The sequence below is a fragment of the Rhinopithecus bieti genome, unplaced genomic scaffold (assembly GCF_001698545.2).
Source record: "Rhinopithecus bieti isolate Rb0 unplaced genomic scaffold, ASM169854v2 scaffold_39705, whole genome shotgun sequence".
NCBI classification, from domain to species: Eukaryota; Metazoa; Chordata; class Mammalia; order Primates; family Cercopithecidae; genus Rhinopithecus; species Rhinopithecus bieti.
The window spans coordinates 373,182-388,603 of NW_016816813.1; the positions used below are offsets into that span (position 1 = coordinate 373,182).

At 42.7% G+C, this 15,422-nt stretch overlaps 1 protein-coding gene across 1 annotated transcript in view; it reads right to left on the reverse strand.

The window, feature by feature from the left end:
• Positions 1-14,369, reverse strand: part of DDX10 (DEAD-box helicase 10) — a 289,327-nt gene extending 274,958 nt beyond the window's left edge. The window contains exons 1-5 of the mRNA XM_017855255.1: positions 14,064-14,369; positions 4,945-5,005; positions 2,763-2,893; positions 1,267-1,425; positions 86-206 (exon numbers count right to left, since the gene is read on the reverse strand). Of these exons, the coding sequence (XP_017710744.1) occupies positions 86-206; positions 1,267-1,425; positions 2,763-2,893; positions 4,945-5,005; positions 14,064-14,249 (658 nt within the window). The 5' untranslated portion in view covers positions 14,250-14,369. The remainder of the gene's footprint in view (positions 1-85; positions 207-1,266; positions 1,426-2,762; positions 2,894-4,944; positions 5,006-14,063) is intronic.
• Between the last annotated feature and the right edge of the window lie 1,053 nt (positions 14,370-15,422).

Genomic DNA, 15,422 nt, shown 5'->3' on the forward strand with positions numbered 1-15,422 from the left:
AAAAAAAAAAAAAAAAAAAAAAAAGTATAAGGGCTCTCTCCTAAGTCTGAGCCTTTTTTTTAAATTAGAAATTCATTTGACTCACCTAACATTTGGAGATCAGTAGCATGAAAAGATACTGTTTCATCCATGTGTTGAAGAAGTCGACCTGGTGTGCACACGAGTATATTTATGTTGTTGATCCTCTCAGCTTCGTGTTTCAGATCCTGAAAGCAGTTATTTATTTTGATTACAGAGACACATCACTCTCAGCAGCCTCTGTACCAAAGCTATGAAAGTCACCTGCATGTGCCATTTCATCACAGCATTTTAGATACTCTTGGAAATAAACTAACTTTTCCCTTGTATTTCTGCAGCATATCCACATTTCTGGGCTAAATAAAAAGTCTTTATGGGAAGACATAAGGAGCTCAGAGTTCTAAATTCTTATTCATACCCAGGATTTTGAGGCTAAGAAAAAAAAAATAATCAAATGACTACTCCAAAGTCAGGATTTCCTATTTGGATCAGAACTGACATGAACTGGAATCACTCTCATTCTTTAATTCAGGACACAGGGACATTGAACAGACTCTGACACCACTCTAGGACTGGACTCTGTGAACTGAAAAAAGCCGAGGTTCTCTCCTTGATAAAAGAACCACTTCTCACAGTCCTGAAGGCTGGAGGAAAAAACAGAATGTTGTTAATTGTTAAACTTGGGCAACAGGTACATGAGGGTTTGTGATGTTATTCTTTCTTCTTTTGTGCATGTTTGCATAAAAACTCAAGTATTTATCCTCACAGTCTAGAGGAGATTCTAGCAGATACAGGCATTCTAGATGTGCTGTAAGATAGAACAAAAGTGAGCAGCAGGTCTTAAACATTCCTCCAAACAATCTACCTTCTTTCTTCTGCTGCTGATTTAGCAATGCTCTGAATTATTCAACCTCTTAGATAGATACCTTATTAAAAGGTACCAGTTCATATACGGAAATATCTTTCCCAATGAATATCAACAAATAACTTTACAGGATTAGAGTAAATCTGTCTTAGACAAGCTTATCAATTCAGATTCCCCGACAAAAAAATGGAATTTCTGGGCCTGCAAAATTGGCAACCAGATCGCAGATAGCAGTGACCACACCAAGGTGCTACTACCCCATGAGGCCCTGGTCTAGGAGGTCAGTCTGTTTAGACGAAGTCTCTGCTGCCTCCCTGTCAACAGCCACAGTACTCCAGTATAGGTGACAGAAGGAAAGGAAGGACACAGACAAAAGGACGAACCTTTCCACCAATGATGAGACCAGCTGAGAAGTCATGATTCTTTCCTACTTTTCGGAGAACCTCAAAGGTCTGATAGGCCAGTTCTCTCGTAGGTGATATTATGAGAACTCCCAGCCCATCCGTTGAGGTCCATTGCAGACGATATAAGGCTTCCAGCACCTCAAAAAGACAGCAAATTGATGTTCAGTAAGTCATTAGAAATCAGCTTTTTGACCTGCATCTCAACCTTGCCCCTCCAGATCAAAGGGATCTTCCAAGCAGAAGGCATACCACTCCAGTTTTATCCAGTCCAAAGTAAATGATTTTGTTTATCTTCCATCAGAACCATCCACCCCCAACTCAGACAAAAGGGAAAAGAAACCCCATGGTAGTTCAGCTGCTGCCAGAGCCATGCCATCAGGAAACTGGCTATCAGTGCAACCCATAGACCTTTACAACACACCTAAGAATAATATTTATCATTTTCAAAATAACCACACTAAAACTTTTGGATGGGCGCAGTGGCTCAGGCCCATAATCCCAGCACTTTGGAGGCCGAGGTGGGTACATCACTTGAGGTCAGTTCAAGACCAGCCTGGCCAATATGATGAAACCCCATATCCACTAAAAATACAAAAATCAGCTTGGCGTGGTAGTCCGCATCTGTAATCCCAGCTACTTGGGAGGCTGAAGCAGAAAGAATCACATCAACCTGGGAGGCAGAGGTTGCAGTGAGCCAAGATTGCACCACTGCACTCCAACCTGGGCAACACGGCATGACCTCATCTCAAAAAAAAAATAAAAATAAGTAAATAAATTTTCATCCATGCAGCTGCTGTAGTTATATAGTAACTGAATTCTCTAGCTATAGAGAGACTTTTTCTTTAAAGGGGACAAAACACACTAGGATTTAAGAGAAAAGTGGTTTTTGCAATATTTGGAACAAAACTAAAATGAGATTTTCTGGGTCATTTTATAGGAATGAAAGATTAAGAGACCAACATAACAAAGATGGAAGTGAATGCCTAAAAAGCTCTACTGTTTTGCTGCCATAAAAGACCGATAGCAATGTCCCAGAAAATTCTGAACAAATGCCTAAAGCTCCTTAAACTGAGCATACTTTAGCTTTATCCTAAACAAGGTGGCAAGTATAAATGCCACTGGCAGGCTCACAACAGTGAGAGCAGAAACTGTCTTCCAATAGTCCTACTGCAGCGCAGAACCACTCTAACCTGCCATACTGGAGCACCCCACTTCCATCAAGAATGTAATGACTTGTCAAAGCACAATAGTTCATTCATTAAGTTACTGAGTGCCTGCTACATGCAAGGCACTGTGCTAGGACCTGGGGAAAATGGTGAGAACAAGACACACGTGGCTCCTGTTTGATGAAGCTTGCATTCTAGCCAATCTATTATGAAATCTAACATACAAATCTCTTTATATAATTCGCATCTGGGCACAGAATGTTATAAAATTGTATAACAGACAGTCTAACCCAATGACAATGTACTTACTGGAACAAGGAAAGCCAAAGTCTTGCCAGATCCAGTTTTGGCTGCTCCAAGTACATCTTTACCTTGCAAAGCCAATCCAATGGTCTGTTTCTGTATCTCAGTTACCAAACGGTACTGAGCTTCTTGCAAACCTGGCAACATGGAGGGAAGGATTATACTTTAGAAAATCCCTGCAGGATGGTGTTATAGGCTAAATGAGTTGTGTCCCCCAAAATTCCTATGTTGAAGCCCTAATGCCCCATACCTCAGAACATGACTATATTTGGAGACAGGGCCTTTAAAGAGGTGATTAAGTTAGAGTCCCATAGGGGTGGACTCTGATCCAATACAAACGGTGTCTTTATGGGAAGAAGCTTGAACAGAGACATGAAGAGTCCACATGCACAGAGGGAAAACCATGCGAAGAGGAAACAAGTTATTCTATGATACACCTATTCCACTCCTGGGTATAATCCAAAGGATATATTAATAAAACCAGTACTTTGAAAAGTATTTGTGCTCCCAAGTTCATTGCAGCATTATTCACAGAAGCCAAGATATGAAATCAACCTAAGTGTCCATGAATGAGTAAAGAAAATGTGATATATGTTACATACATACACACACACATACATACACACAGATGGAGTATGACTCAGCCTTTAAAAAGGAAATCCTGTTATTTACAACATGGATGAACCTGGAGGACTTTATGTTAACTGAACTAAACCAGGCACAGCAATAAAGATACCATATAATCTCACTTATATGTAGAATCAAAAAAAGACAAATTCATAAGAGCAGAGGGTAGAATGGTAGTTACCAGAAGCTGGGGGAAGTAAGGAGGGTGGGAAGATGTTCATCATAAGATACAAAATTTCAGTTAGGAGGAAGAAGTTCAAGAGATCTATCGTAGGCTGGGCGTGGTGGCTCACGCCTATAATCCCAGCACTTTGGGAGGCCAAGGCAGGCAGATTGCTTAAAGCTCAAGAGTTCAAGACCAGCCTGGGCAACATGGCAAAACCCTATCTCTACAAAATATTTTTAAATATTAGCCAGGCATGGTGGCACGCGCCTGTGGTCCCAATTACTCATGAGGCTGAGGTGGGAGGATCACTTGAGCCCAGAAGGCTGAGGCTGCAGTGAGCTAAGAACACACAACTGCACTGCACCCTGGGCGACAGCGCAAGACCTTGTCTTCAAAAACAAAAAAAAGAGAGAGAGAGATTATATATCATGATATATCATGGTGGCTATAATTACAACATACTGAAAAAAGAAAATTTACTAAGTAGATTTTAAGAGTTCTAACCACAAAAGGATGAGGTAATATTAGCACATACATAATTAGCTTGATTTAGCCATTCCACATATGCATATGAAATATACATATTTCAAAGCACGTCATACACTGTGAATATATACAATTTTTTTTTTGAGACAGAGTCTCACTCTGTCGCCCAAGCTGGAGTGCGGTGGCACAAACCCGCCTCCCGGGTTCAAGCAATTCCCCTGCCTCAGCCTGTAGCTGAGATTACAGGTGCCCGCCACCACACCCAGCTAATTTTTGTATTTTTAGTAGAGATGGGTTTCACCATGTTGGCCAGGTTGGTCTCGAACTCCTGACCCTGTGATCCGCCTGCCTCGGCCTCCCAAAGTGCTGGGATTACAGGCATGAGACACCGCACCTGGCCAAATATATACAATTTTTATTTATCCAAAAATAAAAGGCAGCAAGATGGCAGCCATCCGCAAGCCTAGGAGGCCTGGAACAAATCCTTCCCTTATTTTGTCTTAAGAGGAAACCAATGCTGCCAACACCTTGATCCCAAACTTCCAACTTCCAGAACTGTGAGAAAATCAGTCTCTGTTAAGACACCCAGTCTGATACTTTGTCATCTCAGCCCTAGCAAACAGATACAAAGAGTGTCCCGTCTTGGTTTGTTCCCTTGTTTATTTTAACTAACACAATTAGATTTCATTTTATTCAGAGGCTGCTGGAATCTTGTTTTTCTTTTCATCGGTCCAGAAGGAAAGAGAATAACATACTGTTAAAACTTGAAAATTGCTTATTTTCATTGGTTTTCATGGTATCAAAATTTGCCAAAATAAGATTTTTCAGGTTAAACTCTCTAAATCTTCTCCCATTTATCAAAAATGCCAAGAAATCCAATAACACATCCCACGATCACCATATACCTACCTTTCAATGTTTTTTTGGACAAGGGAAAATCTGAAAATCTTGTAATTTCATTTACATTTATCTGGAAAAAAAAGAAAAAGGAATCTGGGTAATTCATTTGTTTCATAACACAGCCATTTTTTCTCCACATTGTACTGCCTAGCTCATCCTTGGTAATGCAGGGTTGAATTCAATCATCACTTCTAATTACAAGCCATCATTAGTTCTGAAAGGAAATATGAGCTGAAGAGGCTATCCCTGAATCAAATATACATTTGTAAGCATTTCAATTGGTAAGGAAAAAAAAGTCACCCAATACACACAGACGCACACACAGCACACATATTACTATCCAACCTCCAAAATGTTTAACATAGTAAAGCATCAACCACATCAATTTTAGGAAGAAAATATACTTCCTATCATCCTTCAAGGGATATCAATTTAAGAAATAAAGACAAAATTACTACAAACCACATATCACAATGAAAATAGTTCTATACACACAATTTGGAAAAAAGAGTGAAATAAGTTGGAGAAATATTTCTTGTTAGCACAATCCTTTCAAAGTTTTAACCATAAATCAGTGGCCTATGAAATCCAACCTGATAACTATTCATTTTGAGGTTACTGAAGGAGTATTATTTTAAAATAATCGGGGGAAATGTAATGCTTTGAAGCCACAATAAGTAACATTTTGCTCTCTAACTTTACATTATTCAAATATTCATTACTGACATTCTTTTTTTTTTTTTTTTTGAGACGGAGTCTCGCTCTGTCGCCCAGGCTGGAGTGCAGTGGCCGGATCTCAGCTCACTGCAAGCTCCGCCTCCCGGGTTTACGCCATTCTCCTGCCTCAGCCTCCCGAGTAGCCGGGACTACAGGCGCCCGCCACCTCACCCGGCTAATTTTTTGCATTTTTTTAGTAGAGACGGGGTTTCACCATGTTAGCCATACTGACGTTCTTCATTAGCACAAACCCAATTTTCTGAATTTCGGCTGCCCAGGAGAATTATTTCATTACAGATGCTGAAGGCAGGAACTACTGCTCATTTCTGGATATATGCTGCCAAATTATTCATGATTCGCTAAAGGAAAAAGCTGCATTTGTATGGTTACTTTATTTAAATTGCACTCTAGGCAGTAAAGGGATGACAGTTGTATTTCATTTTACAATCTACACATCTTTTCTATGATTCTTAACATAGCCCAAGCAGGGTTTACTATGTGCCCTCAAATGCTGAAAATACAAATATTAAAACATTGTCTTAATCCCTACAAATCATTTCAGATATCACTGGAAAGCAGGCAGAATCAGTGTAACAGCATTACAAGAATGGTTTACTCAAATAACATACTGTCCCAGCAAGGAACCTCAATTAGAAGATAATCTTCCAAACAAGGCATTAAAAGTAGGTGTGGTCCACCCTTGCATTCGTGGTATTGTCAGCTAAAAAACTGTTTTCAAAGGGAATGGAATGCCTACAGAAGGAGGCAGGCTGCCAACACACTCTTCAATCCCCAGCAAGAGACACAGTACAGGCAAAATGAGCTCCTCAAACAAAACATTGTACAGCACATCTATCTTCCTAAAGTCAGTTAACCTCCTGGAGGGAATGAAACTTCTCCAGCACTCTTCCATCAAGCATTGCAATATAAACCTATACAACTTTTTTGTTTGTTTGGTTGGTTGTTTTTTTTTTTTTGAGACGGAGTCTCACTCTGTCGCCCAGGCTGGAGTGCAGTAGCGCAAACTTGGCTCACTGGAAGCTCCGCCTCACGGGTTCACGCCATTCTCCTGCCTCAGCCTCCAGAGTAGCTGGGACTACAGGCGCCCGCCACCATGCCCGGCTAATTTTTTTGTATTTTTAGTACAGTCGGGGTTTCACCGTGTTAGCCAGGATGGTCTCGATCTCCTGACCTCATGTCCCGCCCGCCTCGGCCTCCCAAAGTGCTGGGATTTCAGGCGCCATATTCTTTAAAAGAAGACGAAGAAAAGGAAATTTCGATTCTGCTGATGTTCTAAAATAGGGTCCAGCAAACTACAGCCTACAGGCCAAATCCAATTTGCTGCCTATTTTAGTAAGTAAAGTTTTATTGGAGCACAGCTACAATAATTCATTTACTTATTGTCTATGTAGTTGTTGCAGAGACTGTACGGACCACAAAGCCTAACACAGACTATCCAGCCCTTTACAGAAAAAGACTTTGCTGACCCTGCTCTAGATATTCTGTTACATTCCAAGGACTACAGAGCAGCCACAGCAGGAGATGGCTATGGTTCCTACAAACAAAATAACCCAGCCCCGGTGGCTCACACCTGTAATTCCAACACTTTGGGAGGCCAAGGCAGGCGGATCACCTGGGGTCAGGAGTTCAAGACCAGCCTGGCCAACATGGCAAACCCCTAAAAATATCTCTAAATTTTTAAATGTCTCTACTAAAATTACAAAAATTAGCCAGGTGCAGTAGCGCACGCCTGTAATCCCAGCTACTTGGGAGACTGAGGCAGGAGAATCGCTTGAACCCAACAGGCAGAGGTTGCGGTGAGCAGAGACAGTGCCAGCGTACTACAGCCTGGGCCACAGAGCGAGACTCCACCTCAGAAAAATAACTATTTTCCCCTTGCCTTTATCTCTTTCTTAGGGGGAAAAAAATCACTTCCATCTCCATAATACTCATACTCAGTCTACAAATCTGTCTCACTATTCTTCTGAATTCAGGGAAGAGACATTTCAGGGATGGTCCTTATTAAAGGCTTCCCACGGCTATCAGAAAAGTTGGAAAGGGGAGAAGGAGAAAAGGGTGACATCTGACCATCCTCTTATACTTCTCACAACTCTCTAGTAATGCCTATTTCTCGCTAAAGTGAATAATGCCGGGTGAAAAAAGCATTGAAACTTCCTAGAATGCTCCACCTACTGCAGTCAAGAACAGCAAACTGCCTCAACTACACCAGACAAAATTTTGATTTAAAAAAAAAAAAATCAGGATTTGAATGCAGTTTCTATACAGTACAGCTGATTAGTCTAATGAATCCCAGGTGCAAAGAGTCATCCAGCAATAGTGAAAACAGCTGCTGAACTAACACAGCTAGCTCAACATTTCTGAGCTTCAATCCCTAGTTTTCTAGCAGCCCCTCCAACACACACCACCCCTTAGAAATACACCACCCTCCCGCTGTGAGAAGTATAGTTGACTGACATCGCCAGCTGGGCCTCCTCTAGACTCACCATGAAAAAGCCATGCTTCCCCCAGGCTGCTCCTAGTCAATGGCGGGGCTCAGCAGTGCTACTGTAGGCCCGGGGATTCCTCTGATGGACAACTTTGGATCAGTGACTCCCCATCAGACTGGCTGAAGGTTTACTTGGAACTGGACTGCAGTCTGAGACTCTTCCTACCTGCTCCTCCTTCCATCCTTCTCTCCTTTCCCTCCCTCCTCCTGTTCCCTCTCCTTCAGCCTTCACAGACATTCCCCCTCCTGTGCCTGTAACCCCTAAAGCTCCAGTTCACCCAATCCCATTTTGTCATCTGCCTCTCAAAGGACCCAAGACCTAGACTCTACCAATAGTCTCCATAGTCTCCAACCTGATCTCTTACCCTCCAACCTTTACAGCTCGGATATATTCTCTATACAGAGTCCCCGCCACATACTTCCCATGGCTTCCAGATAAAGTCTGAGTGTGGCCTTTGTATAAAGTTCCTACTGTTACTGTAATAAATGACCACAAACAGTGGCTTAAACCAACGCAAATATATTACCTTAGAGCTCTGGAGGTCAAAAGTCCACAATGGGTTTCGCTTGGCTAAAAACAAGGTGTCAGCAGGGCTGCATTTATTTTCTGATGACTTTAGGGGAGAGTCCATTTCCCCGCCTTTTCCAGCTTCTAGAGGCTGCCCACATTCCTAGGTGGTGACCCTCTTCTGTCTTTAAAGTCAGCAACAGACTCCAAGTCTTTCTCACATCACGTCACTCTGACACTGACCCTTCTGCCTCCCTCTTCCACACCTAAGGACACCTGTGATTACATTGGGCCCACCCAATCCAGGATAATCACCCTACTTTAAGGTCAGCTGATTAGCAACCTTAATTACCCCTTACCATCTAACATATTCACAGGTGCCAGGTATTAGGATGTAACACTTTCGGAAGCCATTATACTGCCTGCTGCAGCCTCCAATGTCATTACAGTCCAACCTCCTTCTCGAACCCATCTGAAACCAACTCAGGAATGCATGCAACACTCCAAGGAGCATTTCCTCCCTCAAAGAATACCATGCATTTTCACCTCTCTGTATTTCCCCATGCTCCCTCCACCTAGAACATCCTTGCCAATCTTTTCTATCTGATGAACTCTGATTAAAAAAAAAAGCTTAGCTCCATTCTTGGCAACTGTAAACCACTGGACAGTTTGTACACTCCACAATGAAATCTGCTACGAATAAGATGCAGGGGTTGAAATCCAGCCCACATCAGCTCCCCAAGCCAGGCCTGAGGTTGCAACCACCAGGAAGAAGGGTAGCATACCCAGAGGAAGCCTGTTTTTTGTAATGCATCTGACCAGCAGGAGCTCAGTATAGGATAACTCAACCTCCCCTAATTACACCATCCTCTAACTCCACAGCACTGAGGTACATGTTACAAAGTATTATAACATTTTATACATACTAATATAACATGTGTCACACTATATCAACCCCTACATGCCCAGGTTCCCTAGGGACTTGGGCATGTATTTTTTACATGGATACTCACACCCGCCTGGACAAGCGCCTGTCAAATTGTTTCAAAAGATTTCGGAATCAAATTGTTCAGTAGTTCACCAGTGAGGCTACTGAGCACCACCGGTGTACCATGGCGATGTAGTAAGTTTTATGTACAATGCTACCACCTGAGGAGCCACATAGTGAAGGCCTGCACCTTGGTTACCTAGAGAATGATAAGCCTGCTACTCAAATAATTATATCCTAGTATTGCTAACCTTGACAATTGATTTCACACTGCATTTATTTCTCAACCAAATCTTGAGAAAATATTTCTAAAATTAAAGAAGTAAAACAGAACAATGCTTAGCAAGGGGAAAAGCTGCTCCTTCAACAGTGAAACAAATGGGACACAGTAAAGCATAGTGGTTTAAATAAATGCAACGCAGTAAGCATAGTGGTTTGCTGCATTGGTATCAGACTACCTGGGTCAGAACGCCTTTTTCACTTCCCAGCTGTTTAACCTTACACAAATCATTTAACTTTGCTGTGCCTTAAAGTTGTCTCACCTGTGTAATGGGAACAATTTCACAGGGTTATTTGTGGTGAGTATACGGAAAGCCAGCACACATAAAAGTTTGATGAATGTTCACAATTACTACTGAAACAAGAAACAAAAAAAGAATAATCCAATGCTGCCAACCAGAGCAAAGCTGCCTGGGAAAGGTCTAGTCTTACAGCAAACAACATCTAAACACTGACTGAGCACCTACTCAAGGACAAGCACTGTGCTATCAGACTCTGGGGAGTGCAAAGATGAGCATATCACTGGTTGCTGACCTTGAAAGGTTCATGGTCTAGTAGGAGAGTTTTTTTAAAAAGTTAAAGAAGTTATTGCAAAGGCGGTGCAATGTCATTCTTCTATATTCACAGACAGAAGTGAAACATTCTCCTACTAACCCTGAAGTAACTTGACATGCTGTGATGTTGTAAGTCTATGGCAAAACCTATGTGGCAAAGGACTCTCAAAAGCTGGAAATGTTCCCAAGTCAATGACCAGTAAGAAAACAGAAACCTAGATCCTATAACCACATGAAGAGGAATTCTGCTAACAACCTGTGGTGTCTGGAATTAGATCTTTCCCTGGTTATGCCTTTGATGAGAACACAGCTCAGCCAATCTTAATCTTAATTGCAGCCTTGTCAAGCTGTGAACAGAGCACCCAGCTAAACCATGCCCATACCCCTGACACACATAAACTGTGAGATAATATGTGTATGTTGTTTTAAGCCACTAAGCTTGTGATAATTCGTTACATAGTAATAGTAAACTAATTCTGAAATAATAGACACAAAATTTGGAGTAATTAATACCTCTGGGGGAAGGAGATGTAATTAATGGCATCACAGTGTGGACTTCAAAGTTGTTGTTAATATGTGCTTTCTTCTTTTTGTATCTTCATATTTTCTCTTGCAAAGAATATGCTGTTACATATTTTAAATAAAATCTTAGAGTCTCTCACTAATAGACTTAAGACCCATTTAAATTGCTTTGCCTAATTAACAAATACTATAGCATTCTGGCATATTCCTATGTACTCCCCTTGTCTATTACATTAATTTTGTCTGTAATTTTATTTTGAGTTCTAAAATTTCCCCAGAGCTGAGGGAGGAATCCAGCTGCCTATGCTGGTTTGCCATTTTGTTAGGATAAGAAACGTTTCATTGTAATATTTAGTTGTCTATTTCTTCAGCTATTTGGCAGGCACTTAATTGTTTTATCAGCCTTTAAGTGTCACGTGTATATCATAGTATTTTGTATGAATCATTTATTTCATTAATATTTTAAATAAAAAAGTATCTGGCAAAAAAAAAAAAGTTAAACCAATCATCGCAGACAGTTGATAAATGTTGTCATAAAGGTTTCTACAAAATGCTTCAGATGCACAGTAGCCCTAACTCAGTCAGGGGAGGTGATGAAGACGGGTTTGCACTAAATCTTGGAGGAGTACCTTTCCTTAAGAGTGGGCAGACGCGTCTGCTCACTGCATGCAGTAGAAACGTCAAGTAACAGGATAAGAAGCACAAGAAGCATGGACAACTCACAAAATTGCAAGCTGTTCCTTCATATATGCCTATCATGTACCGCTTGGTGTATACACATTATCTCATTTGGGCCTTACAACACTCTGGGTGGCTAATAACTTCTGTTTTTTTGAAAGAAGAAACTGAGACTTAGAGGGGTGAAGAAACCTGACTAGCCAATACCCGAAGAGAGTGAGATTTAAACCAGGTCAGTCTAACCACAAATAACTTACTCTTCAGCAGACTGAAGAGTTTTATTTCTTGTTGACACACTGAATTTGACAATTTTTCTAAAAGTAAATGTGAACCAAGGAAGGGTTCTAATCAGGAGTAAAATGATTAGATCTTCATCTTGGAAAGAATCATTCTAGCAGAAGTATAGAGGATAAATTAGAAAGGTTTAAGGCCCAGGGGCCAAATTCCATCAGCCACCTGTTTCACTAAAGTTTTACTGAAAAACAACACCCATTCATTTAAGTATTTCTATGGCAGCTTTTGTATTACAAGGGCACAACTGAGTAAGTAGTTCCACCCTTATGACTACAAAGCTGAAAACATTCACTATCATTTACAGACAAAGCTTGCTGATCCCTGTTGAAAGCAAAATTTACTATAGTAATCCAGACAAGAGATGATGGGGGCTGAAGACAATGCAGTAGGGATGAAGAAGCATTTGAAAAATTTAAGCAGATCACCAGTGTAATGGACTGGATACAAGAGTAGGTAAGAGGGAAGTACCTAAGACTGCTCCTAGGTTTCTAGCTCGATGGTCTGCTGAGATGGTGGAGCTAGGATAGGAGCTAAAAATGATCCCAATTTATGTCCATGTATTAACCTCTGGAAGGTATGAATGTTACCTTATATGGCAAAAGTGACTTTTCGGATGTGATTAAAGATCTTGAGATGGGGTGATTATCCTGGATTATGTGTGTAGGCCCTAAACACAATCACAAGCGTCCCTATAACAGAGGAACACAGGTAGACTGACACAAGAGAAGGCAGAGACTGGAATTATGCAGCCACAAGCCAAGGAATGCCAGCATCCACCAGAAACTACAAGAGCCAAGAAACAGAGTCTCCCCTAGAACCTCTGGAGGGGGCATGTCCCTGCTGACACCTTGATTTTGGCCCAGTAAAACTGATTTCAGATGTGTGGCCTCTGGAACTGTGATACAGTAAGTCTCTGTTGTTGTTGGGTTTTGTTGTTTTTTTGTTTGTTTTGAGACAGAGTCTCACTCATGTCACCCCAGCTGGAGTGCAATGGCGTGATCTCGGCTCACTGCAACCTCCACTTCTCGGGTTCAAGCGATTCTCTAGCCTCAGCTTCCTGAGTAGCTAGGATTACAGGCGCCTGCCACTACGCCTGGCTAATTTTTTTGTATTTTTAGTAGAGACGGGGTTTCACCATGTTGGTCAGGCTGGTCTCGAACTCCTGACCTCAAGATCTCTGTTGTTTTAAGCCACCAAGTTTGCGGTAATTTGTTACAATGGCAACTTTAATTCCAAGAATGTTCCATCTATTAAATCCCTGATTGTACTGCACTAGGAGGAGGCTGAGAAGCTGAATGATGTGGGTGAAGGCCAACAAACATGGGATTTAGAGAAAGGGAAAAAAGGAACTGACAGACCTGTGGAGCCTGGAGTTTGGGGAAGAAGTCAGGAGGTCAAAGTGATCGTTGCAGGTATACTCATCTGGGAACAAGAGCTACAATATGAGGATGATATGTGACAGAAACAGACCAGCAGTCCAGCTTTTCTAGGCCAATTCTTGGATGAAGCCTGTGGAGAAATGAGGTGGGCACAGGAAGGAGCATAGATGATGTTGAGGCATGCAGTCTGGCTTCATGGTTAAAAGCAAAGGCTGTGGGATTAGAAAGACATGGATCTAGCTTCCAGTTCCACACCACCTACTAAGCGTGAGAGATTCGGACAAGTTTCATTCCTCTTAGAACCTCAATTCTTCTACCTATTAAGTAGGATTATTAATATCCATACCGCAGATCAAGTCAAACAATTACTGTAAGCACACGGTGAGTGCTTTAAAATGCAGGTGTCATTATTACCATTATTGTCATCAGTATTATTACTATGAATATGACTGTAGCTATTACAGGATTAGTCTCCCTACCCTTAGGTACTGCAGCATTTCTATCATTTTTTTAGGAACAGTGTGGCAAGCAGACGAGTGGCCAGGACAGTGCAGAGGTTTGAGCTGTGGCACCCGGCGTGACCTCCCATTCCCGGCCGGGTCCCGGTGACAGATCCGCCGCCTCCACTCTGCAACCCCTCGCCGCAGTGACACGCCGCCCCGCTGCTGGCCGGCCCGAGCCCCCTCCCCAGCGCCGGCCTCACCTTGTCATAGTTCTGCATGAGGCGGCTGATACCCTCGCGCTCGACTTGCCATTCGGGTTTCTTCAGTTGCTTCCTCAATTGCTTCTTTTTGTTCTGCCTGTGGCTGTGTTTTTTCTTCCAGCGATTGAAGCTCCGCACCGGGTCGGGTCGGGCTCCCGAACCCGGAGAGTCGGCAGTTTTCCCCATTGCGGCGACGGCAACAGCTGGGTTCACCCCCAGACACGAGACACCTAAGGCCAGGATCGCGGAAACAGCATGGGGAAAATGCACAGAGGCGCATGCGCGAACCCAAAAGCCCGCCCCCGAGCTTTTGAAACCGGGGCAAGTGCCAACGACGTCAATGAAAAGGAGGGCTGTGGTTGGTGAATTGGCTCCTGCAGGGAGGAGCAGTCTGGGGAAACGGAGGCGGGCTGAGAGACGCCGGGAGCACGCCGGCTCTTTAAAAAGACGCATGCGCACTGTTGTTGTTACTATGGTGACGTCATACGCTGAACCTTTAAGGGGTGTTCACCCATTTACTCCAGGTTCAACTTTGCGAAGCGTTCCTGAGTGTGTGTGTACCCACATACAAACTGAATGAAAATTTTGACCATCGTTTTGCACATTTCGGGCCAACGAGTCAAAAGATTTGCCCAAAAGTAAACAGCTAATGACCTCTGATTTCCATCCACGGCGTTTGTACTTCCTCAGGAATAAAAATGAATATTCTATATTCTTCTAATGCCCCTCTAGGTTTTCCTTTTCCTATGGACCCCTCAGACTCTAGCTGCAACAGCAAGGAAACTGGAATGGAATCAAACTGAATTTACCTTAAAATGCTATTATGGAGACAAAATGATAACTAAACGTAAAGAAGTAAGTAATAGAGGCCGAGCATGGTGGCTCACACCTGTAATTCCAGCACTTTGGGAGGTCGAGATGAGTGGATCACCTGAGGTCAGGAGTTCGAGACCAGCCTGGCCAATATGGTGAAACCCCGTCTCTACTAGAAATACCAAAAAAACTAGCCGGGCGTGGTGGCGGGCGCCTGTAGTCCCAGCTACTCGGAGGCTGAGGCGGGAGAATGGCGTGAACCCGGGAGGCGGAGCCTGCAGTGAGCCGAGATCGCGTCACTGCACTCCAGCCTGGGCAACACAGCGAGACTCCGTCTCAAAAAAAAAAAAAAATTAGCCAGGCATGGTGGCACACACCTATAATCCCAGCTACTCTGGAGACTGAGGCAGGAGAATCGCTTGAACCCCAGGGGCGGAGGTTATAGTGAGCCGGGATCGCCCCACTTCACTACAGCCTGGGCGAAAGAGTGAAACTCCATCAAAAAAAACATAAAGGAGGTAATAGAAAAGTTATTGCAAGTTGGCC